We start from the raw sequence: 25890 nt of genomic DNA, 5'->3' as shown, positions 1-25890 counted from the left end.
AAGTCACTGCTGGTTGGTAGCAGAAGGAAGGCAAAATAATTAAGCATCTTCTCTGCATAGTGAGGGGTGTCTGTGTGCCTCAGATACCACCATTATCTGGTCCTAACTGGCCCCTTCTTCAGGCTGCAGCCTAAAAGTAAAAGAGTAGCCATGAGACAAGACTTTAGAATTGAATCTGCCTCGTGTAAGGGACTATTTTTAACACTTACTTTTGCTAGCAGGGTATTGTCTGCTTTCACTTCAGCTAGGATGCTCCTATAATTCAGTGGGAAGTAAGTACTTTGGTTCTCTGCGCATTATCTGTAGAGGAGACAAGATTGTCACAGCAGTAGCCTGGGAGACTTAGTGCTTTAGCTCAAATTATCCCACCCTCTGCTTTTAACTCTGGATATCCCCAGTTCATCTGTGGTCTATCAGCTAAGATAGCAGTTTTTTCACTAGCTCTCCTCCTTAGCCCACCTACTATGTAGCATTAACCACCCCCCGCCCCTTAAAGTCCATAATCTGCTTCACTCAGGTTACTTTTCCATGTGATTCCTGTAGCTATCCCATGATAGGGTAGAAAGTCTGTGCGGCCACGCTTGGGAAAAAAGGGCACCACAAGACAAGTTGTCTGTAGAGATAGGGTTCATTCTATGGGAAAGTCTGAGAACCCCTGTTCTGAATTAAACACAACTAACTTTACAAGGTCTTACTTAAGTGTTGGAAAAGCCCAACCCAATCCCTTTCCTTAGCCAAGTGGGAAGGCAGAGATACAGGCAATCTTACTCATTTTTATAGGTCATGGGAATTTGTGCAAGAAGTAATCCATCCCTGAGGGATCAACCCACTCAGTCCACCAACACAGAACAAATTCATGGCCCTTCCTTGCAACCTGTTCTGCCCAATGTCAGGTCTACCCCACCTATCCTTTGCATCTCTATCCCCTTCATTCTCCTGCCTTTTTTTTTCTTTCTGCTCTCTCCTCTGCTCAGCAGTTACCTTCACAAGAAATTTGCCTTTCTTTATAAGTTCATAAACTGATTATTGAAACTAATGGTGACAGCCTTTTTATATTAGTTTTATTTTATTACATTTTGCTACTTTTACATTGGACTGACCTGAAACTCCCTGTTTCACTGAAATATTGCTGAAGGCATTATGAATTCTTCCCTACAGTTGTTTGAATAAACAAGGGACCATAGCCTCCATACATATATAATGACTATACAGCCCTACAGGGATTTAACAGGACTTTCAGCTGGCACAGATGCACTAAAGAAAAACACAGGCCTCTCCCCATTTGTAGAGCTCTCTCTTGAGAAGTATAAACGAAGGGGACATGCAGCTGAGGACAGGAACTCCTGAGTTTCCTTACTTACTGTGTGGCCTTTGACCAGTCGCTTAGGCTAGCATGCCCCCATGAAGTGTAATACAGACGACACTAGGTTCCTAACTGTAACTTTGGCAGATACTGTTCTGAGCCTGTCTGTATTACAGTTACCTTAAGATATGTCTACAGTATATTGACTGTTGCTTGTCTAGATTCATTCTATATTTAGCCTATCTAGTTCAGATACTATTAAACCTGTTACTACGTAAGCTAACTAATTTAAAGATATCTCAGGTGTGCATGCATACTAGTGTTTCTCAACCTTTTTAGACTCCAGGCACCCCTTGGAAAATGTCAGTGTGTAGCTTTCAATCATTTTTTGACCATGGAAAAATAATATGGCTATTCTGTTGCAAAGAGCTCAAAAAGCCCACAACAGATAAGACAAGGCTTTTTGGGTAAATACAATATATTTTATTAGACCAATTCAAATAGTTGGAAAAATTCTTCTTAGCAAGCTTTCAGGCCCAAAAGCTTGCTAAGAAGTATTTTTCCAACTATTTGAGATGGTCTAATAAAAATATCAGATTTACCCAAAGCACCTTGTTTGCCTATGTCCTTAGAGCAACATGGCTACAACCTACACCCCACAACAGGTAAGAATATTTTTGACACAATTGATTCCTATGTGAAATCTCTGGGTTTTTACTGTGAATCATGTTGGTTTTGCACACCTACCAGTGTTAGTATTCTGTGGTACCCTTAAAGGGATCTCGTGGCACCCTGGTTGGGAGTCACTGCTGTATATACACAAGCTGCAGTCATCGTATGCGCTGAGGTAGCCACACATTCTTAGAAACAAATTATGGATAGTTTGCCTATATCCGTTGTGGGGATGTTTTCTGTATTAATTATAGCACTTTTCACAGTGATAATAGAGCACTGAAGGAAAAGAGGTAAGTACTATTATTAACCTTTGTCAGGTTCCCATACCTCCCTACCCTATATCAATATAGATATGTCTACTATAGCCATAAAGGTGACTCTTAGCTGGGTAAATTATCCAGGCCTGAGTCTGTATTGCCATCAGTAGGTTTCCTTGGCCAGCTAGTTTAAAACTGATTTGGGTATCTGTGCAGCACGTTGTTTACCTACTTAGGTATTCTGCTTTTTGTAGCAACTTGTAATTTTCATTAGAATATTTTTCTTGCCTTTCTCTACTCCTATTTTTGCATTCTACGCCATTTAGACCTTTCTTTCTAATCCGTCCTCTTCTCTGCTTGGTTTTTAATAATCTCTGAACAGAAGTTATAACAGGCACAATGAAATTTTAAATGTTACTTTGAAATTAATTAGAGTGGGTTTATAATTAATCAAAACTAGTCTGCCTAGCCCTAATAAGCATGGAATTGTTGTGATATAGTCAGAGCTAGTCTCATTATTTATGAAGCCTGTAATGCTGGAGGGAAGAATTGATCAATGCCATGCCTGCATATTTGATTCCACTGACAGGGGATGGAGGCTGATAGTAAATTGCCTCCTTCCTTGGTCTCACCGTCTTCGGGAGGTATCTAAGGTGCATTTGTAAAGGAACACTGAGAAGTTAAAATGAAGTCATTAACATTGTGAAATGAAAGCCTGTTAGCTAAAATACATTGTAGCCCTGCATAAATGGTCTCATTCAGAAGTGGTATGAGTTTTCTTTAACTGAATTTCCATTAATTCATTCCTTGTCCTTTTGTCTGCTGAACAGTGAGGGAACTCCTGCTCTGGGCTCACTGAGATTGTGTAGGAATGAGACAACTGATTACTTCACAGAGCCTCATAGTATTTGTTAATTTATTGCTAAAGTCTTGAGTTTAATCTTTGCCAACGACAGAGTTTATTGCAACATCTATAGTGAAAGGAGTATCCTTTAGCAAGAACTAGAAGCCAATGCTGCAAACCCCTTGAGTGTTGAACTCTTAGTGGAGATCAGTTGTGCTCTGTTTGCAGGTTGGGGTTCCAGTACAGTAGCACTAGTATGAGATAATGAGACATGTGATGGCTAATTTTCTGATTGATTCTGGAAAATGCTAGACTGCCGTTTACAAACAGAGGCTGTGTAACTCATTTGTAGCCTGTAATTTAGGGTTTGTTTGTATAGGACCAGCAGTAAACTATGCATATCAATAAATTCTCCACTCAGTTCCACTTTGGGGACAGGAAATGAGAAAAAAGAGCCACTTATAATAGGTGTTAGTCATATTACCTAAAACACAACAGGAAGGCATTTAAATACTATGTTGATATAAGAACATAAGAACAACTTATTATGACTTCTAGCTGGTACCTGTCCTTCCAATTTAGCAACATTCATGGGATGAAATTGTGGCCCCACTGCAAGAAATGGAAGTTTTACTATGGGCGAAATGTTGCACCCCTTCAATCAATTTGCCCTGAATTGGGCTTCAGTATTAGCTTCCTCATAAAGACCAGATCCTGAAATCAGTATGAATGGAAGGTTATCTCAATTTCACAAGGAGTGCTGAGTTTTTTGCAACCTTGAGCCATCAAAGCTGTTGCTTAATCAGATCTTGTAAGCACATGCTTTTCTTTAAACACAAGTAACATGATTAGTCTTTAGGGCTAATCATTAGTGCTGTGCAAAGCTTCAATAGCCGATTCGATTCGGAGGAGATTTGGCCCGATTAGGCAGCTAAAACTCTGAATCTGAATCAAACTGGGAGACCAATTAAAAGGTCCGAATCGAATTGGAAGCCTCCAAATCAATTCGGACAAGATTTAGTGCCGCTTTGGAGATTCGGCCATAGACTAAACAGGCAGTAGTCCTCATCACATTGGACACAGATGCTTCCATCTGGTAAGTCTGTTGTGGTGGGCGGAGGGAGGAGGGAAGGGGTGTAAGGGAGAGAGAAATTGGGGCTGGGACAAGCTGCTCAGCCAGGGCAGGGGGGCATGGGACTTGGGGAGGGGGGCAGGAGGGTGCGGGATGCTGGCATAGCAGCGCTGGGAGTGGGGACTATGCCCTGCTGCTGCTTGTCCAGCTGGGGCAGGGTGGGGGTGTGATGCAGGTGTGGCTTATTTCGGGCAGAAGGAGACAAGGGGCAGCAGGGCATAGCCCCCACTCCCAGCACGGGTGCTCCCACATCCTGCACCCCAACAACCCAGACTGAGCAAGCGGCAGCAGCGCCTGCTCCCCTGCCCTAAGGGCAAGCAGCAGCAGCGCCTGCATTTCCGCCTTCTCCCCCCCCCCGCCCTGGCTGGGCAAGTGGTGGCAGTGCCCACATCCCATGGCCCTCTGTCCTGGCTGGGCAGGTGGCAGCAGGGCGTAGCCCACTGCTTGTCCAGCCGGTCAGGGGGGAGGTGGGATGCAGGCAGAGCAATGCTAGGAGCAGGAGCTATGGCCTGCTACTGCTTGCCCCCTTCTGCCTAGAGTGAGCGGCACCTGCATTGCACCCCCACCCCCCACCCCAGCTACGCAAATCTCCGAATTGAATCACTGTTCCTCTGAATCTGCCAAATCTGAAGCAAATACTTGCGACTTTGCACAGGCCTACTAATCATGTGCTTAAAATACCCTACATGTGCTTCAATACCTTACAGGTTTGGTTATTACTGTCAGGAGCTGCAGTGCTTAATGTTCTCCCTTATATTTTTAAGCTTTGGTCACTGTTAAATTTTTGGCAGTGTTACTGCCATGTATGTGAAAAGAAAAGGCAAAGGGACTGGTAAGAGTGTGACTTCAGGCCTTGTTACACGTTAATTTTGATCAGCTCCTGGTGCTCTTAACTCCTGGGTTGTCCAAATGTTAATACTTTTAAATGGCTTAAAGCACCTGTTATGTGGCTCAAAGTCATGCCACTCCAGGGCAGGATTAATTCTTGATCCTCATAACCCAGCTCCTGTTCTCTTAAGCTGTTGCCACTCCCCACAGATGTGCCACTCAAATTAAAGGTGTGATTGCAAGCTAGCACTAAGCTGATCAACTTTTGTGTGGCTCACAGTGTAACAGGTAACAGGGCTCTTCCAAAAGTACCTTCTTTTAGTCTGACTCTGCTCCCGCTGAAGTCAGTGGTGATACATGCGCAAGGATTTTGCATGCTGGTCTCTCCAAGTTCAAGTTTTGCAGAGACCAAGTGCCGTACTGTTGTTATTTTGCAATTTGTCATATGGCAAGATATCAGAACTGGGCTGAAAACTTTTTTGCAGTGAGATCCTTTCCTCTGTGTGCTTGTGTAATCTCTTCATAAATTTAGGGATGGGCCAGCCAATTGTTTCAGTCATTCAGCACATAATTCTGAAGAGACCTGATCTTTTCTAACGTATATTTCATGTCAGCTCTGACTTCTGTAGATAAGCTAATGGCTTTTGTATCTGTCCTTCTCACTAGACCACTGAATATACATAAAGTTTGGGATGAGCGGAGGTTTGGCTTAAGTAGGAAAAATGCAATCTTCTACCTATAACTAGATTCAAATATTTTTGAGGATTGAAGGTGTTCATTTAACTTTCCTGTGTTTTCAGGCATTTTGACATCTCTTCATTAGAACTGAGAGAAGTTTATCCCAAACCTCTGCATATAATCACCAGCAAATTGAGGGAGTTCTGTATCAGGATTTCAGTTTTATGTTTCATCCTCATGCTTAAAATGGATCCAAAATGAAGGGCTCTTATCTATATGGGTGCTTGTAACTGAAGAGATTGTGCTTTATTTGTCTCATCTAGATTAGTTGATACTAGATATGAGGGTAGTACTTTGTATCAAATAAATATTTTGATTTCACTTCCCCTTTCTAAAGTCTCACACTAACTCTCTTTTGCACAGTGAAAAATTTACTTCTATTTTTGTCTTTCATTTCCCCACAGTTCTGCATTTCTGGATCCCAGTTGGATACAGAAGTGGAAAAATAACATGAGAGGTTATTCTTGTTACGTTTCTAGCTCAGTTGGAAGGAAGTCTGTTTTTTGTTCTGCAGATTCAACAAAGTATCCAGATACTTTGGCTAAGATCTAGAGAAATATCCTGATTTCCAGAAATATTTTTTTTTTCTACCCACAATTCCAAATGTTTCTTTAGCACTGCCAAAAACAGCCTAATAAATTATTGGGGTGTGTATACATGCGCTCTGGGGTAGGAGAGGAGGGGGTGTATTAATTAGAGCAGCTCCTGGACAGCCACTCTAATTAAAACACCTCAGCATCATGTGTACTCAGCATCCCACACTTGCAAATGGTTGTGGGGGGGGGGGGGCTTTAACTGAAGCTCATTCAATGAGTTTTCGTTAAAGTGACCCCCCCCCCTTTTTTGGAAATCTGGGATGCTGAATACACGTGACACTACAGCATGATGAGCATTCTAATTAGATTATAGATTAATTGAGCAGAATTAATTGAGTCTGCTCCGGTGAATTCTAATTAGAACACATCAGAGCATATGTATAGGCACCCTTGGAGACCAGGGCTGGAGGGTAGTATAAGAATTTTATAGAGAGTGTCATAAAATTATTCTCCTCACACCTTTTTACCTATCAAATAAAAAGAGAAACATGGAGTTTGGGAAATACTTGGAAGTTCTGAGGAGTATTCAAATCAGTTAACAAGGAAAGGCACAAGTACAAATGATAGTATCAGTTAAAATTGGTAAGGTTCTAATATTAGGAGAAAGGAAGAAAGGAACAAGGAGGAATAATTCAATAATATAAGAAGCATATAATGCATCTCTGTGGGAGCCTCTATACGTGCAATTAATACGAAGCAATAAACTCTGGAGCAGTTTGAGCCAGACTAAACTATTCCTGTGTGCCCAGGACAGCAGCAATTTGAGCCAGGGCAGAGTAGGTCTAGGCTGGCAAGGTCATGGGGGTGGGGGAGTTCTTATCAACCAGACTCTTTGTTAGAGGTTCTGTATAAACCTAAATAAAACCAGTAACTTTAAGACATGATGAGACAGGAATTGCTGGTTATAGACTATATTGATCTTTCTTTTGGGGAGCCAAGGAAGGTGATGACTTGAACCCCTTCTTATTCTTTAGCCCTTATGTAGAGAGACAAGGAACAATTGGAGGTGAAGTTTGTCTGCTGGGGCATATTGCATGGCATAAAGGGTCCATAAAGGTGACAGGAAAAGCCCATTAGGAATATCCCTAATGGAGGGATCTTTTGGGTTGTCAGAGTATTCAGTTCTGTTACTCTCTATTGTAGCCTCAGTATAGCCAGTACTGACATGTAGACAGCAGCATTATGCTATTCTTCAGCTGTTCTTAGCTGGAAGACAGTCCTTAGGGGTGAGGCAGCAGAACTTATCCAAGAATCCACTCTAGGACATGGAGGTGCAAAATTAGCTTTAAAATACTGTCACGGCAGTGTCCTCTAGGAGGCCTGTGGTCTCCTTAAGGCCCTTTCTCCGTGCCAATTCGGCCCAAGGGTACCCTCTATTTCTCACCCGCCACGTCTTTGATGTTCAGTAGGTTCGGGAGGCTGCCTTGCGTCTCCTTGGGCACGTAAACTCCTGGACCCCTCGTGGGTCTTATCCTGCACCCATGGGTGCCTTGGGGCACCCTAGCCTTATGGGCTACGTGTGGCTCCTACCACCCCTAATACCACGCCCCAAGCCTCGCAGATGGGATAGATGTTGTCCGGTCACAATACACCTATGCCCACTCTTGGGCCTTCTCTACAATAGGCTAGTCCCCTCTGGGACGTCCTCTCTGGCCACCGGTCTTTTGGGCCCACCGCATTACTACCCCCTCTGGTACGGGCTCACCGCGCTGCTATCCCCTTTTGCCGGGGACAGCCGCAGCACCTTGCCCTTCTCCTGGGTTTTCCTGCAGTGCTAGCCCTCACCCGGGTCTACTACGCCCCTCTCGGGCTCCTCAATAAATTGCCCCTCCTTGGGGCTGGGGTCTATGCACCCCGCAAGTGATGCCCTTGCTGGTGTCTGCTGCGCCCGTCCTGGGCTTCCTAATATGGCGCTCCCCCTGTTCAGGGCTTGCCGTGCCCACCTTGGGCTTCTCAATGCTGCCCCACTCTGGGGCTGGGGTCTACGTACCCCACACACAACCCGGGGTCTCTGTTCCCCACCCGCAACCCACTGGTTGCACTCCTCACTGTGAGCTGCGCCCTCATTGGCACTGAGGTCCCCATACCACTGGGGTACCTATGAGGATAATGCACCCTCTTGGCACTAAACTGCGCCCTTCCTGGCACTGGGGCCCCACCCTTCTGGGGTCCCTATGAGGCCTCCTCCAACCCCTACAGCCTCACCCAAGCCTCCGGTTGTAATACAAACACTAACCAAACAAAACACAAGCCTCCTGGCTGTAACTTAACTTAAGGCTGCCTGGCTGCAACAACATAGCTCTTGTGCCACAGAGCCACCATACTTCAGCCTGCTCAAGCAGTACTCATATCTTAACCCTGTAAGCTCCTACCTCTCGGACTGCTGGCAGGGAACTGCTAGCCAGGCCTCCGCCCTGGGCTTTATAAAGGCCAGGCCCTGCCCCCTTCTGGCCAGCTGATTCTTATCAGTTGCCATGGCAACCTGAAGCTGTGCTCCTTATCTCTTCTGGGGCTCCTTATGTACTGTCAGAGCTTCTTCTCTGGCAGCTTTCCCCTCTCTAGGAGCAGGAGCACCGAGGTGCCCTGCGACAAATACCTTCACTATCCTTTTTCTGTGTCTGTATCAAGATACAGTTTAGTGGACTGTGTCTTTAAAGGGCTCAGTAATGGCAGATATCAAGGAAAATACTACCAGTTGGATTGAGGGCAGAATGACATCTGAGTAATTTGCAATAAGGGTCTGTTTAGTCCTAGTTTTTTGGAAGGTTTTTTTTGTGTGCATGTGTGACCAATACAAAATAGAGACACTGTATGCAACTCAGTCAAAAAGAACAAGCTCATTATATCCATAGTGATCTGGTGACTTTTATTGACAATCTCATGACATATGGCTTTGTGAAGCTCCATTGCAGGAGGATCTCTGCTTATCTTTTCTTAGATGAAGGTTTTCAGCAAAAGTTTCTAATCTTTATGCTTGGGGAAAAGGCTTGAAAATGTGACTTTATAAGGTCACAAGATTTTCAAGTCAATCTCAAGGGACCTTCTTCACAGGGCTGACTATATTTTTAATTCTTGAAATTGAGTGTTGCACACACACTGTGTGCGCAGCAGCTGAGATGCAGTAAAATATAATTCATTCATTCCAAGTCTCTGAATTATTTCTTTAGCAGTGGTCAGAATGATTTTGGGCTCAGATACTCAGCTAGAAGGAATCAGCACAACTCTAACTGGCATGCACTGAAGAATTTGACCTAGTGGATTTCGGTCTTTTTCATATTTTGATGGCCTGGAATCCACCTATAAAATGTAATCCTAGTTCAAGCCCAAAACAGAACAAAACCAGATTTGTCACAGTTCTACTTCCTTTTTCTTTCTTCTTTTTTTTCTTTTTTTGCAAGGAAAATAAGTGTAATATTGGAGTAACTTAGTGAGGAATCAGGGTGACGGTTGCAAGAAAAGGATAGAAGACCGGATCTCATCATCTGGTATGAATTAGTGCAGCTCAGCTAAAATCAATTGCATTCCACTAATGACATTTGATTTTTGCCTCTTAACTTCCTGAACCTTATGCATTCTTGTCAAGGATTCCCTCTCTACTGGCCCACTAGTCTGATGTTAGGTAATTGCTTACTAGTTGCAAAGCCATTCTAAAGCTAATGATCACTGTGTTGTTGCATAATATATCTTGACTGTGACATAAGACCTCCTTGTGTAACCATGACATTTCCCAAGATAAAATCAACCTCCCACATACTACAAATTAAAAAATTGTCACTGCTGAGTAACACCCCAAGGAAAATCATGTTCTTTACAGCAAGCCAGCTTGTGAAATTGTTACTTCAGGAACATCTTTGGGCAGGGGGAGAAAAACACAATTCTGAGTTCGTATCCCTCTCTTCCTCCCTTCTCCTTGGTGTGGGACAAACTGGCATAGCAACATTTGGCAACATAGCTATTGCGGCAGCTGGGGCTTCGTGAACTAGGAAGAGCTGTGCATACCATCAGCTTTCCTACAAATGGCTCTGACCACTTGAGGTACATGGAGGTCAGGAGGGATGGCACTAAATCCTGCTCCCTTTGGAGAACCAATCAGGTTGATGCAATGCAAGTTGTCTAGTCTAACCTATGTTTAGGTTGTTTTGTCCCATAGAAATCTATAAAAACTGCTTGTTCCTTGACAAATTGCTCCCTAATCACTTTATTATGGAGTCAACATTTTGGTGTGCTCTGTGTCCTTTTTCTGTAGAACAACCAGTCTTATGCCCTTAACATAGTGTGCCTTCTTATGAAGATTTGACCTGATAAAGGCAATGGAAGGCTAGGTTTGAACTGAGTTTATGTCTGCAGACTAAAAGTAACTCAGGACTGGAAGTGGTAGGTGAAATTTTTGGCATGGATTGTAGTGGATGGTGCAGCAGTCATCCATAATAGGTACTTACAGTCCTCAGGCTGAAGTTTGAATTGTTAAAATATATCCAATTCTGAACCCAATGGCTTTCTAACTCTTTTTAGCTACATTTCAGTGGGAGTGATGCTCAAATGACATCTGAGTTATGAATTCCCAAACCATGAATTTTTTTCACAGGTCTATTCTGGAACCAGTTTTCTGTGTAAGTGTACAAATTCAGGAGATTACAAAGCAGCTGTGGTTGCAAAAGGTCAGAGGTGGATAAAGAGGGGCTTCAGTGGTATGGTGGTCACCTCTTGTAGGACTGGACCATGCAGCAGGAACCTCTCAGGACTTTTTTTAAATTGCCAAAGCATGTAAGAATCCTAAACCCCCTTCCTTTCCATGCTCAAAGGTATGTCCTCTCCCCTGCCTGCTGCTGCTGCTTTCCCCACTGTCCCAGGGGCAGGGGAAGCGTCAAAGCTGCTCCTGTCCACTCCAACCAGACTTCATGGGGGTTTGGCTCAGTTCGGTTCTCCTGGGGGATGGGGCAGGCTGGGGAAACCTACTATCCTGCCCATTGCCATTGCTGCCATTGCTGTTGTTCTCAGCTGGGCCTAGCCCCCATGCAGCCTGGCTGGAATGTGCAGGAGCCGCTCTGAAGCCCCCAGACAATGAAGAAAACATCAGGAGAGGTAGGGAAAGGGAAGGGAGAGGATGTGCCATTGAGCATGAAGGGGAAGCAGGGGGATTCGTAAGTGCTTTGGGGACTTTAAAAAAGTTCCTAGAGGCTCCTGAGGCACTGTCTGCTTGCACCACTGGGTGGGAAGAGGCTGGGAGTAGAGGATGCAGCTATCCCTGCAGTGCAGATGACCGTGCCAGACCCCCTTTTGCCAAATCCTGGATCAGCCCCTCAAAAGGGTTATATTGAGACTATGCAAAACACATACCAGGCAAGTGGAACAGGAGATGTCAAAAGCCACTCTTCTAGGACACAAAAGTAAAGGTTTAATGAGGTTTCTGATTAAAATGCCCTGACCTTGTCATTACCCCATGGGAAATTGACTAATTCCTTTTCAAAAACCCCAGCAAGGTCTATGATGCACTCTTTGACCCCAAGTCTGAGCTGCATTCTCAGGTGGTACAGCTTGAGGGGACAAAAGCAGCTTTCTGCTGTCTTGTGCCTCTAGGATTCTGGGTTTGTTGAGAACTAGCTCAGTCCCTTGTTTAAGTTAAAGGAGACCCAGGAGCTTGTCTAACATAATGCCAGATTGCCATAATCCTCAGTGGATCATTCAATAGCCCAGAGTATTGATGAATGAACAAGGAATCTTTGCAGCAAAAGCACGAGCTGTCATTGTTTGAAATACTTCTTACCTGTGTGCTTTACCCACTCACCCTCTGTGTACCGGCACTGGAAAGATCCTGTAACAGTTATGCTTGCAGATGGAAACTTCAGGTGAAAAAAACACCCTTTTTTTAGGACCACTAGATTATTCATTTTTCTCTCAGGCTTACAAATGAGCAACTATAACACAGCTAAAGTCAAGGCTGCCTTTGGAAATGGTCAGGCCCTAGTTACCATTTTGAAGAAGTTTGAGTCCACTAATATAATTATGATGCTGTCACCCTTAAGAGGGTTGGGGATAACTAGTAACCAGGTAACCAGCTGTGGGGAGGGTGCTGCTTTTGTGATTAAAAGGCAAGCTACTAAGTACCAGGCAGGCCTCATTTCCATATCAAAAATAGTAGCAGAGTTCTTTGCCGAGTGTTTTTATAACAAATAATAATAAAAGCCCAAGCATATTGGCAAGTATACATATTATTTGCACACACACAATTCTATGTATATAAAGGGCTTAGTCCATCTGTCTGTGTGTCTGTCTGTTTGTAATGCTCTTGGTCAAGTGAATCTGTGCTGCAGAGAGGGAGGGCAGCAATTGGCTGTGTGGGCCCTGCCGCCCCCCAGTGCCCAGCAGGCCGGGGTGCCCAGCGTGCACACACCCAACAGCTGGCAGGCAGGGGGAGGCGGTAGGGAGGGAGAGGAGGGTAGAGGAACCGCACTGCTCCAGGGAGGAGGCGGAGGAAGGCAGGGGGGAGGGAGCCCCCATGCTGGAGGAGGTGGCAGTGGCAGATGAACTGTTTACATAGCCGGCCTGAAGGGTGAGCGGGGGTGGCTGTTCCTTTGTTATTTGAAATTTGTCATTCATGACGGATAATTGGCTAGTATTACATCATTACAATGTTACATTACATCATTACAATATTACACAACATTAATAAATATTATACGTGTGTGTACCTATTATATGTACACACATACAATAATATTATAAATTCTTGTATGCCGTGACTAAGTGAAAGAGCTTCAGGATTACAGCTTCAGAATAAATATATAATCATATAGCAATATATCACTTGGTTGGGGTTAGTACCACTCCTCTTTATTCAGAGACCAGTATAGATGCCCAGTGCCCCAGAGGAGCCAATCTGGCTCCAAGCCTGCTTTTAGGGCACCATATCTATATATGCTCCATTTGTGGGGTTGCAGCATAAACTGTGATAGTGCCCTGTTTCAATATGGGGAAAGGAACTGACCCAGGCTTTATGCCAATGGATGTCTCACTGCTTCTCCTGGAAATATGCCTTACCTAGCCAATGGATAGTTGCATTTGAGATTCATATAGCAATTTATCACTTGGTGTTTTTTTCCCATTTATTTTAATCTTGTATTGTTTTGAACTGACACAAACCTTATTGAAAAAGGAGCCTGGTTCTCATTTCCAATAAAGAACTTTTTTCAGCTCCAGTAGGGGCTTATTGCTAGTGAGAATCAGGCCCAAGATTTGTAGGGCTACTGACAGACATTCAAAAGAAAGTGCAATGGGACCTGATGCGTGATCCCCACATTTGCACTTCCCACTATGCCACATATACATGGCTAGAGGAGTGATTGTGGGATCAAGCATCGTAACCCTTCATGCCATATTGCTGGTGAAAGGGGAGAGCAGGATCATAACCCCAAGCTTCCCTTGCACTGGCAATCTTCACTTCCATGGCTGGGAGATCCTTCAGTTGATTGGAGCTCTGAGCACCATGTGCTCCCATGGCTGAAAGCTACAATCAGCTGACAGAGCTTCAAACTGTGGGAGTACATGGTGTGTCCCCATAGTTGGCAAATCTAATCATTGATGGGGCTCCCAGCCACAGGGGCACATGGTACCCACCATGGCTAGGAGTTCTGATCAGGAGCTTTTGTCAGCACAATGAGCACCCCTTGCAGGAGCCCTGATCAGCTGATTGGATCTCTGTCAGCTAATTGTGGCTTCCAGCCAGGGATCCTCATTGTACTTCCCCAGCTGGGAGCCCAATCAACTGACCAGTGCTCCCAGCCTCCAGAATGTGTTCTGGAGCCTGGGAGCACTGGCCACACATTCAATTAAAAGCATGATAGGAAGCAGCCACAAAGTTATTATACATATTTTGTGTAATAACTTTGTCTGTTCCTGGTTTTGCCACACCATTAATTTAATAAATGTGTGGCCAGGTCACTACTTAAGACAGGATTGACCCGTTAATCACATTTTAAATGTAACGTGTATCAGGCCTAAGAAGAACATAAAGCACCATTAGTGACTGAAAAGAAGAGAACTCAAATCTCAGGCTAGGCACAGATGTTACACCTATTGTGCTTTAAGGGCACAGAAAGTGCTCTAAAGCCATAATTGAACAGATGTTCATGGCTGTTAAAGCACTTTAAAATGGCAGATTGCACTCTAAGGGCATTTATACACATACCTTTATCTGCTCTGAGGCACCAGAAATCCAGCGCATTGGAGCAGACTTGGTTCATTGAGTCTGCGGAGCATGCAAGCTGATGTGCCCAGTGCTGTGCCGCAGGCATTTGTACAAACAGCGAAATGTGCATCAGTGCACAGAAAATGGCAGCAGTACACTTTTGATCTAAAACACACCTTCGGTGTGTTCTAGTTCAAAAGCACACAGCTGCCATTTTCTCAGTGCTTACGTGCGTTTTGCCATTTATACAAATGTATCCGCCACAGCATTAGGCGCTTTTAAAATTGCCCAGCACTGCAGCACATGCATGTGTACAAATGCCCTAAGTTAACCTTTGATGGATGAGGTATTAGACTAAAGCACTTTCTGTTAGAGTGTTTTATTAAATGCCTGTGCCACATCCCATTGAGGGTTAACTTAGAGTGCAATCACCATCATCCCAGGCAGCCTTATGTAGGGCTGCAGTCTAGCCTCAGGCAGACTCATTTGTTCTCCCCAAGCACTGGGTTGGCCCAGCCCCCTTAGCTGTCACTGATCCCAGACCCCTTCCCTCACAGCCTCCCTGGTCAGTCAGCAGCACATTATGGGGTCAGGGCTGCTTCAGGGAAAGAGTGCCACTGCCTGGCTGGGGGACTATGGGGGAAGGAATCTGGGGTCTGTGTCCCCACAGCAGCCCTAGACAGGCAGTGGCATACTGTGGGACCAGGGCTACTGCAGGGACACAGAGCCCAGACCCCTTTCCCCTGAAACCCCCCTGACCTTGCTGGAGGGCTGCCCAGCCAGGGAACCATGGGGGAAGGTGTCCAGGGTCTCTCTCCCCACAGCAGCCCTGGCCCCACAGTGCTCTGCTGCCTGGCTGGGGAGGCTGTGGGGGAAGGGATCCAGGGTCTCTCCTCCCACAGCCACTGCTGACAGTCACTAGCTCGGGGGTGAGGGCAGGGCTGGGAAGAGGGACAACTCTGGCATCGTCCTGGGAGGAGAGCAGGAGTGCTCCCAGTGGCCAGTGCAGGCAGGCTTCAAGCCCCTCCACCAAACAGTGAATGTCTGTTTGGTTCACTCACTGTCTAACTTACAGCATTTGAAGTAAAGCGCAAGAGTTAGAGCATTTCTGCCAGGGGCTTTTTGAACATCTGTACTTAGCCTCAATGTGTGCATACATATGTACTAAGTGGACCTAAAATAAGGCAACTTAACTAAGTTGACTTAAGCTAAACCATGTTGGAGCATACACATGTACAGCTTGTTGACATGGTGGTAGCCATCTTGTGAGCTAAGTTGACTTAACTAATGTGACCACATTTAAGTTGACTCTGCTCCACATACGTGTGTATGCTCTGACAGTTAAGTCGATTTAAAGTTAAGCCAGCTTAGCTTGCAGAAAGTTAGTATGCGTGTATGTACCCAGTTATTGCATTTTACATTTCATTTTTTCCAGGTTTTCTTGCTCCTCGGAACCTTCCTAGTGCAGGTTTTCTCCCATTTCTACAAACTGTGCTCTGTGATTCAGATGCCAGGTGTAAGAGCACACCCTACACACCTGAAGATCTGCTACCAAATTTTAATGGCATCTCACCTCCCAGACGGTAAGGGAATACAAATGTGCATGGTTGTTATAAACTTCAGGTTTTCACTGAGGTACAGGGAATTGTAATGAGTATAGTTTATGTGCAAAATTTTAGGTTGGTGGTGGACTGGTCCCAGATCCCATGTAATAATATACTAATTGTCCTCTGGGACCTTTAAAGATGTTTGTAATAAAATGATTATAGAGAGTTGGCAGTGACATTTCAGTTGCCTGATGCTTTCCATTATAAGAGAAAATGATACTTCTTGCATGCTAAATGGAGCTGGGAATCCCCCGAGAGATTATTCTGGTAAGCCAGATCTCATAGCATGAAATGGTGAGGTACCTTATGGAAAGGGTTGGTTAGATCCCTCAGCTAGTATAAAACCTTTGATATTAGTGCAGCTTTGCTGAGTTACATCATTATATGATCTGGTCCAAAATAGCTAGGGTGACATTGGGAATCATTATCAAAATATTATAGTTGTGAGAGAAACTTGTGCCAGAGAGATTTATCTTATTTATACCAGACTTTATACCCGCAGGCCTCAACCAAGGCCAAAGCCCAGTGTAGCTGGTCATTATACAATTATTTACTGAGAGACAGTTCTTTCTGTGAAAAGCTTGCAATCTAAGCTCTGACAAAACATTTTTCAGTTGGAGAGTGCTGATTTATTAAACTTTGAAATGCTTCATGGACATGGCTTATTTTCCATGAAGGTCCAAGGGAACCTGAGTAGGGGTCTTGGCCTTCCAGGCAGGCTTCAGAATATACTTGTTTCCTGGCTACTCATCTGCCTGGCTTCTGGACAGTGCTCTTGACACACAATGGGGAAATTAGGGTTTCCAGCTCTTTGACAACCCTTTGAGAGCCCCCAGATTCTTGGTTCATTGTAACTCACCTGTAACTCTCTTCTTCATTAAATGTCTTCAAATTCTGTTACCTGAGCTACCTCTAGTTTAACGTATATTCTGTAATGACCATTGTATATGGAGTTACAGGACTCTTCTGTTCTTTTTCTCATCAGGAAGCAGAGCAGGTCAGCTAACCTGGGGAAGGACAGTCATCCGTCACCTCAGAGTGCTGAGGCTCCAAAAAGCAGGAATGCTTCATTGGGTAGGTGAAACAGTACATATGGTGCTGACCATGACAGGGTCCCCAGTCACTTGTTCCAGTCTCCTCACCCTTGCTTCCAGACTCTCTGGGTCCTTTCCCCATCAAATGGTTATCTTTCCTGCTATGACTTAATGTTTTAGGTTTTTGGGGAGGCTGTACTCAGGAGGCAGATGTGGGTTTTGGGGTAGGTCCTTGCCTGAACCAAGGCCCTTCCTGGCCTCAGCTCGCTTTTGCTTTGGCTGGGTCCCATGGCACGGGATCTGCTGCACCAGGACCCTAGGTTCTCGGGCTTCAGCTGCAGCCCTCCTGCAGGTTTTTGGTCACTCGGCCCCCAGACACATCCCTTGTGGGCATGGGGGTTATGCTCCCCCTGCTCCTTGTTGTCAGATACCCAGTCGGCTGACACACCGCTATTCTACTTCTGAAATGTGTTTGGGCTCCTGCCCATAATCACTGGCCCAGGGTTGTGGGCCCTGGGCGCACTCTGAACTGGGTGCCCCTGCCACACCCCAGTGGTGTTTATTCCACCCCTTACAGCCACTTCAGTCCTCTGGTGTAAAAATGAATAAAAAATATGAGCATCTGTTCTCAAAACAATGCTACCAAAACACAGTGCTTCCCTGTCGGGGTTAATCTCCCCCTGCAGTATCAACAACACAAAGGTTAGAGGTACTTAAATCTTGCTGGTCCAGGTGGAGGGTTCCCTCCACCCTCCTAAGGCACAGGATCCTTCCTCTGTAGGCAACCTGGGCAGGCTCTCCCTGGGAGCTCTGCCTCTCACGGCCTCTATGGCCACACTCACTCTTCTGAACCAGGTCCTGGGCTTATGAGCTTCTCCTTGGTTCACCTGACCCTCTGTCTCTGTTCCCAGCCTGCCAAATCCTATCTGCACCTGGGTTGGGCAGCCATTTTATTTAAAGCTCCCTTTGCCAGTATGAGTCCGTTCAGAGGATGGGGCTGGCTGGCAGACTCAGGGCTCCCTCCACCCCTCAGTAATGGAGCATGGACCTTGTTACAGTAGGTTATTCAATTCAATGAGAGTTTCTCTTCCTGCTGCTTATAAAGATTAGTTCTTTTAAAGGTTGATCTTTTAAAACTCTCTGGACAGAGATACAAATCCTAGAAGAGCACAGTTTTAATGACTGATATGTTCTTTATGGTTCCTGGAGTAAGTAATGATTTTGTTTTAAACTCTCGGCAATAATTAAAACTCAAAAAATTCTTACCTGCTTAAGGATCGAAGCTCAGACACTCCTAGGAATTAATTCAATGTTGGATTAGGCCAAGAAATCAGGCTTTACAAGTGTAGTTTTTAAAAAAGTGCTATGAAATCTTTGACTCTTCGGTCAGTCAAGCATTTTAAACAAAATATATTTTATGAATTTTGCCCTTGCTTTCTCTCTTCACAAATTGTTCACAATTTTTTCTCAAATTCATTTCTTATTCAAAGTCATTTGATGGATAACTTCCCTGCATAATCATTTCTTTGTAGTTCATTTTCAGCATTGCAGATATTTATTATTTGAGCTGTTTTCACCAGATGTGTTTCACTTACCTGATTAAAGAAGTATAACTTTAGGTCCTGGATTTCCAGTACAAAGTGTCACAGTTATTTAGTTATGATAATGCCAACTATGTACTTGGATTTTTCTGTACCCTCAGGGCATGTGGTCACTGCTTCCAGGGGATTACCCTTGCCTTATGACCAAAACAAGTGGTCTGTGAATATTTTGTAATGGACAGTAAATATTCAGTGCTTTAGTTAGTGTTTCTAAAATATTTGCAAGAAGGGAATCAAAATGGATGGGAATGCAAACTAGGTTGAACAATGATCAGATTTTTAGCAGTATTCTCCCATTTCTAGTAACCACAGATGGTCATGGTAATGCCAATATTTTGCCAGTGAAAATATTGGCAGCTGCTCATGACTACAGAAATTTTGCCTGTCACAGATACAGAAAGGAAAAGTAAGAGACTGCCCTCAGTGCATTACTAGTACATTGTGGCCCATGGCCCAGGGAAAGCTGGACGTTCCCTGTCTTATATATATATAGTGAATGATTTTGGCATGTCAGTAGCCACACCTTAGAAGATGGACTAGTAATGTCCCATGCAATACCCTTTCATGACATACTTCATTCAACAGATGGAAACTTATGATCTAATTGGTTTTGGAATATTAAGTAAATTATAATGTCTAAAATGTCTTTATTGTTACAGCACTACTGGAGCATATAGATCACTTGAAAAGAATTTTTGAAGATGCTTCCTCAGCATTCAATTTGACTTCCAGAAGTAACACGTCCAACAAAATCTTCACTTTGGGAGAGGTTAGTGTTGCATGAGCTGCAGTTGAATGGATTTAATTTTTCCTTTTTAAAATGGTAGCGTTGTAAGTAGGCCTTCAGATGATGTAAATTGACTTCAGTGTTACTATTACAGTTTATTCAAGCTGAAAGTTGAGACTCTTTTTCCAGAAATAGAATCAGTTTTTTAATTTGGAAACATAGCAGTGATGAGTTTCAAAGGGATTATGAATAGGAACCTCCATAAATCGCACTGAAAATGCTACCTGGAGTGGCTCCTGTAATGCTTCTCATTTCACTACTTGGCTCTCCATCCTTGATTTGGTGGAGGGACCCTACTGGCCAGGCTGTTTGCCGCTGATCACCATTTTCCCTTCCCCAGTGAACAGTAATTAGCTTTGCAGTAAATGCCATGCATCTACATGTGTGCGCCTATTATGCTGGAGTAAACTAATTTACTCCACAGCAGAATAATACTTGCATTTACTTAATACATATGACATGTGTAGACAGTGCCCCAGCTGACTGGGGCATGAGGGTGCTTCAGTGTGGGGACTGAGGGCCCTGGCCAGCCCCTCTGCAGCATGTTGAGTCAGGGGAAGCCGCCCTGGGCTGACCCCCAAGGCCTCCTGCCAGCTGGGGCTGCTCCAAACCAGTTCAACATGCTGCGGTCCTGGTTGCATGTGCAAATGGCATGCCCAGAGCAATAAACTCCAGAGCAATAAGTGCCAGAGTTTATTGCTTTGTGTTAATATGCGCATGTAGATGCACCCACAGACTACTAAATGCCAACATACCACACACCCAATATTTTAGCATAGGACCCCTCTGCTTATTCAAAATATGGATATGTCTTTGGTAAAAAGTGTGTCTTTTTTCAAACTAAACTAAAGATTATGGTCACCATGGTCATTGCCATCAAAATCAGCACTTACTGAAAGCTACCACACAAAGGAATCTCTAATACTTGTTACCTCTGTATTTAAAGGTTGAAGAGCTAGAGTATTCATTTAGAGATATGAGAAACTCCTCTCCGAGTTAACTTGGAACAAAAGCTTTTTTTAGTATTTAATATGTATCATTATGCTAGGGTTTATGTATACTTAAATTACCTCCGATAATGATTCCTCACCTAGTTGGAGTAGTTAAAATCACCAGACAAAATATTTTTTAAAGCACTGCTAATGAAAAATTTCATTTTAGAGTCACAAACAAGATTCAAGTGCAGCAAATCTCAAAATGATTATGTGCAAGATTGTGTCATCGTACATAGCCTCTTACAATCTCCCTGAGAGAAACATGACAAGAAACATTCACAGGACATTTTGCTTTACCAACTCATCTCTTTTGGAGTCATTTTTCCAAGAATTCAAAAGTCAAGTATCTCAGGTATGTATCCATCTCCTCTCTTCTCCATGGCGATATTAAGGATTGCTGTTGTTACGTTGTGTTGCAGAAACTGCCTGGGAGCTTCAGTGGTGGAGCAGGACCTATTGTGCTAGGCATAGTACAAACGGAACAAGAAAGAGGTCCCTGCCCCAAAGAGTTTACACTCCAACTATGTGGCTAATCTAAAAGTGTATGGAAGCGGGTTTTCTAAGCCACCTAATAGAGATAAGCACTTCCCTCACATTAAAAGCCAATGGAAGTCGGACATATAACTGACTCTGGTTTTAAAAATCGCACCATAAGTATGTTATGTTTCCTTTTGCTATTTGCCTTTCCATAGTGACAGCTATGGTGAACATTGAAAATATGGACTGCTAAGTATACGGTGACCATATGTCCTGGATGGCCTGGGACAGTCCCTGATTTTGTAGGCTGTCCCAGTGTCCTGACCGGTTGGTGTAAATTGAAGCAAAAGTCCCAGACGTGGTTGTTGCAGGCAGCAGCTGCTGCCACCCACGGTGCCCAGCCTGTTTCCTACTGAGCAGTGGCTAGAGGCAGGGGGGTGAGCTGGGTTGGGCACTGCTCTTCCTGCCTGGGGTGAGGATTGGCCAGGGCAGGGCAGGCTAGGGGAGAGCTCAGGCACCTGCATGGGGTGAGATAAGATGGCTGCCCACCACTGGCACCCTCGTGCCTTGCTACTATGGCTGTTGCTGAGGCCTGGGCTGTGCGTGGCAGCCCCAGGCAGTTGCTGGTGGTGAGGGGGAGGTGCCACTCCCAGCCAGGTCCAGCCTCTGCACGCAGGGGATGGATCCTGGCCATAGGCCTCCACACTGCCCTGCCCTGTCCTGCCCTGCCCTGCCATCAGGGCTCCTGGAAGCTGTGGGGTTGGAGTGTGTCCGTGCATGTGTGTACATGCAAAATCACATGGTGGTGGTGCCCCCCATCTTGGATTCTCTTACCCCACCCCGGATTCTCTTAACCATAATATGGTCACCCTAGCTAAGTACATAGATGTTCAGGTGACATGGGACCATTAAGATCACCTAATTTCACTTTTGGCATAATAGATTATAGAAATGTATCCAGTAATTTCTTCAATAAGCCCACTAACTTGTGGTTGAAGTACTACATCTCTTTCAAGAAGTCATGTACTTTGTTGTGTAAAGTTGTCATATCTTAAACAAGGGGGTATACTCTCTTTTGCAGGATAAGGATCTTTGTATTTAGATTTCTATAGTAAATAGATTGTTCTCAGTCTTATCATGGCTTTTATACAAAGAGCATTTTAGTTTGAAGTAGAAAATGCTATGAATGTAAGGTATAAGACCCCCCCTGTGTGTATCCTTTGTTCCTCTCTGAGTGGATTTTTGCAGGTTAGTTAAGTCCACTTTTACGGTGAATTAAGCTATGCTGGAAAAAGGGAATTGGGATAGAGTAAGTGTCCCGTCAGGGAGTATTCCACAATAGCTATTCTGATTCTGGCCTGTTTCCCCATACAGACCAGCTCTCTATAAAAAGCAAGTTTAGCTACCCGCCTCGTTTCTCCCTCATGACTGAAGTTGTCTGAATGTGTTGCCTCATGGAGTCATGTGCCAGTGCTACATGAACTCGGAACCATTAAAAACTGGTTAACTGAGATATCTGAGGCCTTCATGCATCAGCACTAGTACATAAGGGAGTCTGAGCTCAGTGAGAGGTAAATGCACTGCTGATGTAAAGTTCATTGATTTCAGTGACATGCTACATGTTTGCACAAGAAGGGAATTTACCTTTTTTTTTCTCAGTGTTCCTTTGGTTTCTGTTTTGTTACCTGTCATTTCACCTTGAACCTGTGAACCTGAGGGTTGTATCTTATTGTCCTGAATCCATGAATGGGAACCCGGGAAGGTAATTTCATGAAGGAGAGCACGTTGTTCAACCACACGAAGTTCCTTAGTCATGCACTACAAGAAATATTAGGTGTAACTGGATCCACTCCAAGTCTTGTAACAACTTAAACAGTATGTGGAAACTGGATTTAGATGAAGAGGCCAAATTCATTCAGGGAGTAAATCCATCCATTTCAGTGGCTTTACAGTCGAGATGAATGTGGCCTTTTGATACAACTGTGAGCCCAGCTAAATACCTTCTCAGGGATTCAAAGAGCATTCTTGCTTGCCTGTATTGCCAGATCCCGAGTGAGAGGAGAACTATTGCCAATAAGGTGGCAGTAATAAACAGGGACTGGTTCCAGCCCCTAAAAGCACTATCAATACCAGTGAGCTGGGACAGAGGAGGTATTGAGCGATGCCAAGCAATGGATTGGGACACCTTGCTTCCCCATGGAGCAGAGAGGAAGAAGAAAGTATGGATGGCTGAGAGAGACCTTGAGCATGTGCCCCAGTGTCATTATCAGGTCCTCCTGAGGCAGTGTCAGAGTGGTGATAGGTTGCAAATTTGGTGACCCTTTAAGCCATGGCGCTGCCTAATTGCCAGGCTTAGGCACACATGGAGTGAGAATGAGTTGGTGGGACCTATTGCTGGGTAGAAAGGTGGTATAGGCATGGCCTCAGAGTCACAATTCTGTCCCTGGTTTGCTCTTGCAGCTATGTGGCTATTCATAGTCCATGACTCATGATAGATTGTAGTTACAGAGGACCTTAGGTTCACATATTCAGGACATTATATTCCCAGTAATAGTTTCAAAAATGTATTTTTTAGGATGATGTGAAGGACCAGTGAAAAATTATTTCTGTATTCATACTGTGAATATCTTGGTGATGTGGTGCAGCTAGTTTAAAAAAAAATTTATTACTTCTTTACTCTGTAAGTGACACACCTTATTTTTATTTTTAAGGTGCAGCATGACCCTCAATACCAGGAAACATTTGTCAAAGAAATGGTTTCATTTTTATCACTCATCTCACAAGTGCAGAATGAAACCTCTCTGTGGCATTTCCTCTTGATGGCCCCAGATGTGGTTCAAGCTAGCATAAAAATGAAAGACATGTTTGCTTTTCTCCAGAACACAAGCAGGTAGGAATATGGAGGCACAATGGATTTGCCTCTCTTTCAACAGAGAGAGACTTAGTTTAAAAGCAAAACTTGATATTTTTAGAACAGTGCCATATGGTTTCATACTCAAAGGTCTCTTAAGACAATGGATAACATCTTGCAGACAAGGTTCCTTGGGTGAATTTGATATCTTTTATTAGACCAACCCAAATGGTTGGAGAATAGTTATTAAGCAAGCTTTCCGGTTCAAAAACCCTTCGTCAGGCTAAGGAAGCTGCAGCAGTTGGTGTGTGCTCTTCCTGGATGGAATCTTGACTTTCAGTGATAATTGGTCTTATCTGTGGTTACTTCACTTTTTAAAATAAGGGTTGCGTGGTCACCTGGGATCAAATGTTTTGAGTCTTAGTCAAGTATGCAGCTATCACTATCATAGGTAAATAGAAAGGAATTGTCCATAACAACAACTGAAGAAAAGCCTTTCTTCCATGCTTTTCACACAACTTTTTCCTTCCTCTCCTCCCCTCCCCCCCCCCCCCCCGACCCCACCTTCTCCCCATTAAACAAACTTTGGTATCTTTTGCTCCCACTCCAAAATTACCACTATCATTACACATGCAAAACATAGGAGCCCTGATCCAGTACTACCTGAATGTGATGGAAAGACCCCCAAAGTCTTCAGTAGTTTTTTGAATCAGACTCGTAATCCTGTAAGAATTGACTAGATAACTTTGTAAATAACTTCCTCTGTAATATAATGAACCTAATTAACACTTTTTTCTTTTCTAAGATTTACAAAGTCCCTCATTTCCCTTGTATCTGCATATTTTTTTTAGAAAAAAATTAAATAGCATGGGATAATGACACATCCTCCTTCCATTTCCTTGCCTTTTCATCATCCCCCCCATCCTCCTCCCCTCCTCCAATCTTCCCTGTCTTGATTTTTATCTACTCAGTGTCTATGAGGAAGAAATTGCCCCTTGCACAATGCATTACCAGGTTTGTTTTGATTATTTTAGTAGTGTATATATTTATTTTTTGTAAAACTGATAAATGAAGATGAATCCAATGAGCATGCAATAGGTGTGTCTGCATGTGCAATTAATGTGCTTGAATTTTCTGCGCAGAAAATACGGGTACATTAAACTGGACCTCTGCAGGCATATGAATATCTGTCTGCTGGGAGCAAATTTGCTCCTGTCAGGATCAGTTCAGTTTAGGGCTGCTCCTGCCCTGCCTGATCCCCCCTGCAGCAGTCAGAGAGAGCTCTAGGCTCCCCGGGGTACCAGGCCCAGGCTGGCAGGGGGCATCGGGACTGGTCCTGATCTCCATGGGGCGGGGGAGAGCTGTCCCTATAGCTCTCCCCACCACCCTGTGGCCCCCAGCTGCCTAGGCTGACTAGAAGCAATTTGCCTCTGGTCAACATTTACATGAATGCTTTGGCACATTAGTTTAATGTGCTGATTTCTAGTACCTATATCTACAGGTACTAGAAAATGGTGCATTGGAGTAATCTACTGCACAGTAATTGCTGCACACATGTAGACAGTGATCCCTTACTGTGCATTAGACTAGTCTAATGTGCAGTAGAATGTCTTGTGTAGACGCAGCCAGTGTGTTACATATCAATTCACTCACTGCCATTGCTTTCCTTTGGAGCCCCTTGCATTCGTTTATTGTGCATGATCAAACAAGTAATTAAACATAAGAGCAGCAACTTGTCTGTTATTCACTTTAAGAGTGATAGCCCACACTCCAGCCATTCCTCACATGAACACACTTATTTCTTCCTACAAACCTTGAACCACAATTTATTTTCATTGTTTTTCCCCCTTAGTGCTTTGCTGCCAGCACAAAAGGTTTCTCTACCAGTCATGAGTAATGATGAAATCAAAACCACCCAGGCTGGGGCTACGCATCTTCTGTATTCCCTGGATTGTTCAGAACAAGGTAAGTTCCTTAAAA

At 44.1% G+C, this 25890-nt stretch overlaps 1 protein-coding gene across 1 annotated transcript in view; it reads left to right on the top strand.

Moving 5' to 3' along the window:
• ABCA12 (ATP binding cassette subfamily A member 12) overlaps positions 1-25890 on the top strand; it is a 133479-nt gene that overhangs the window by 16208 nt on the left and 91381 nt on the right. The window contains exons 3-8 of the mRNA XM_059727150.1: positions 15994-16141; positions 17151-17239; positions 19460-19569; positions 20749-20934; positions 23771-23949; positions 25763-25875. Coding sequence (XP_059583133.1) covers positions 15994-16141; positions 17151-17239; positions 19460-19569; positions 20749-20934; positions 23771-23949; positions 25763-25875 — 825 coding nt within the window. The remainder of the gene's footprint in view (positions 1-15993; positions 16142-17150; positions 17240-19459; positions 19570-20748; positions 20935-23770; positions 23950-25762; positions 25876-25890) is intronic.

Source organism: Alligator mississippiensis, chromosome 4, assembly GCF_030867095.1.
Source record: "Alligator mississippiensis isolate rAllMis1 chromosome 4, rAllMis1, whole genome shotgun sequence".
NCBI lineage: Eukaryota > Metazoa > Chordata > Crocodylia > Alligatoridae > Alligator > Alligator mississippiensis.
This window is presented reverse-complemented; position numbering and strand designations above follow the sequence as displayed.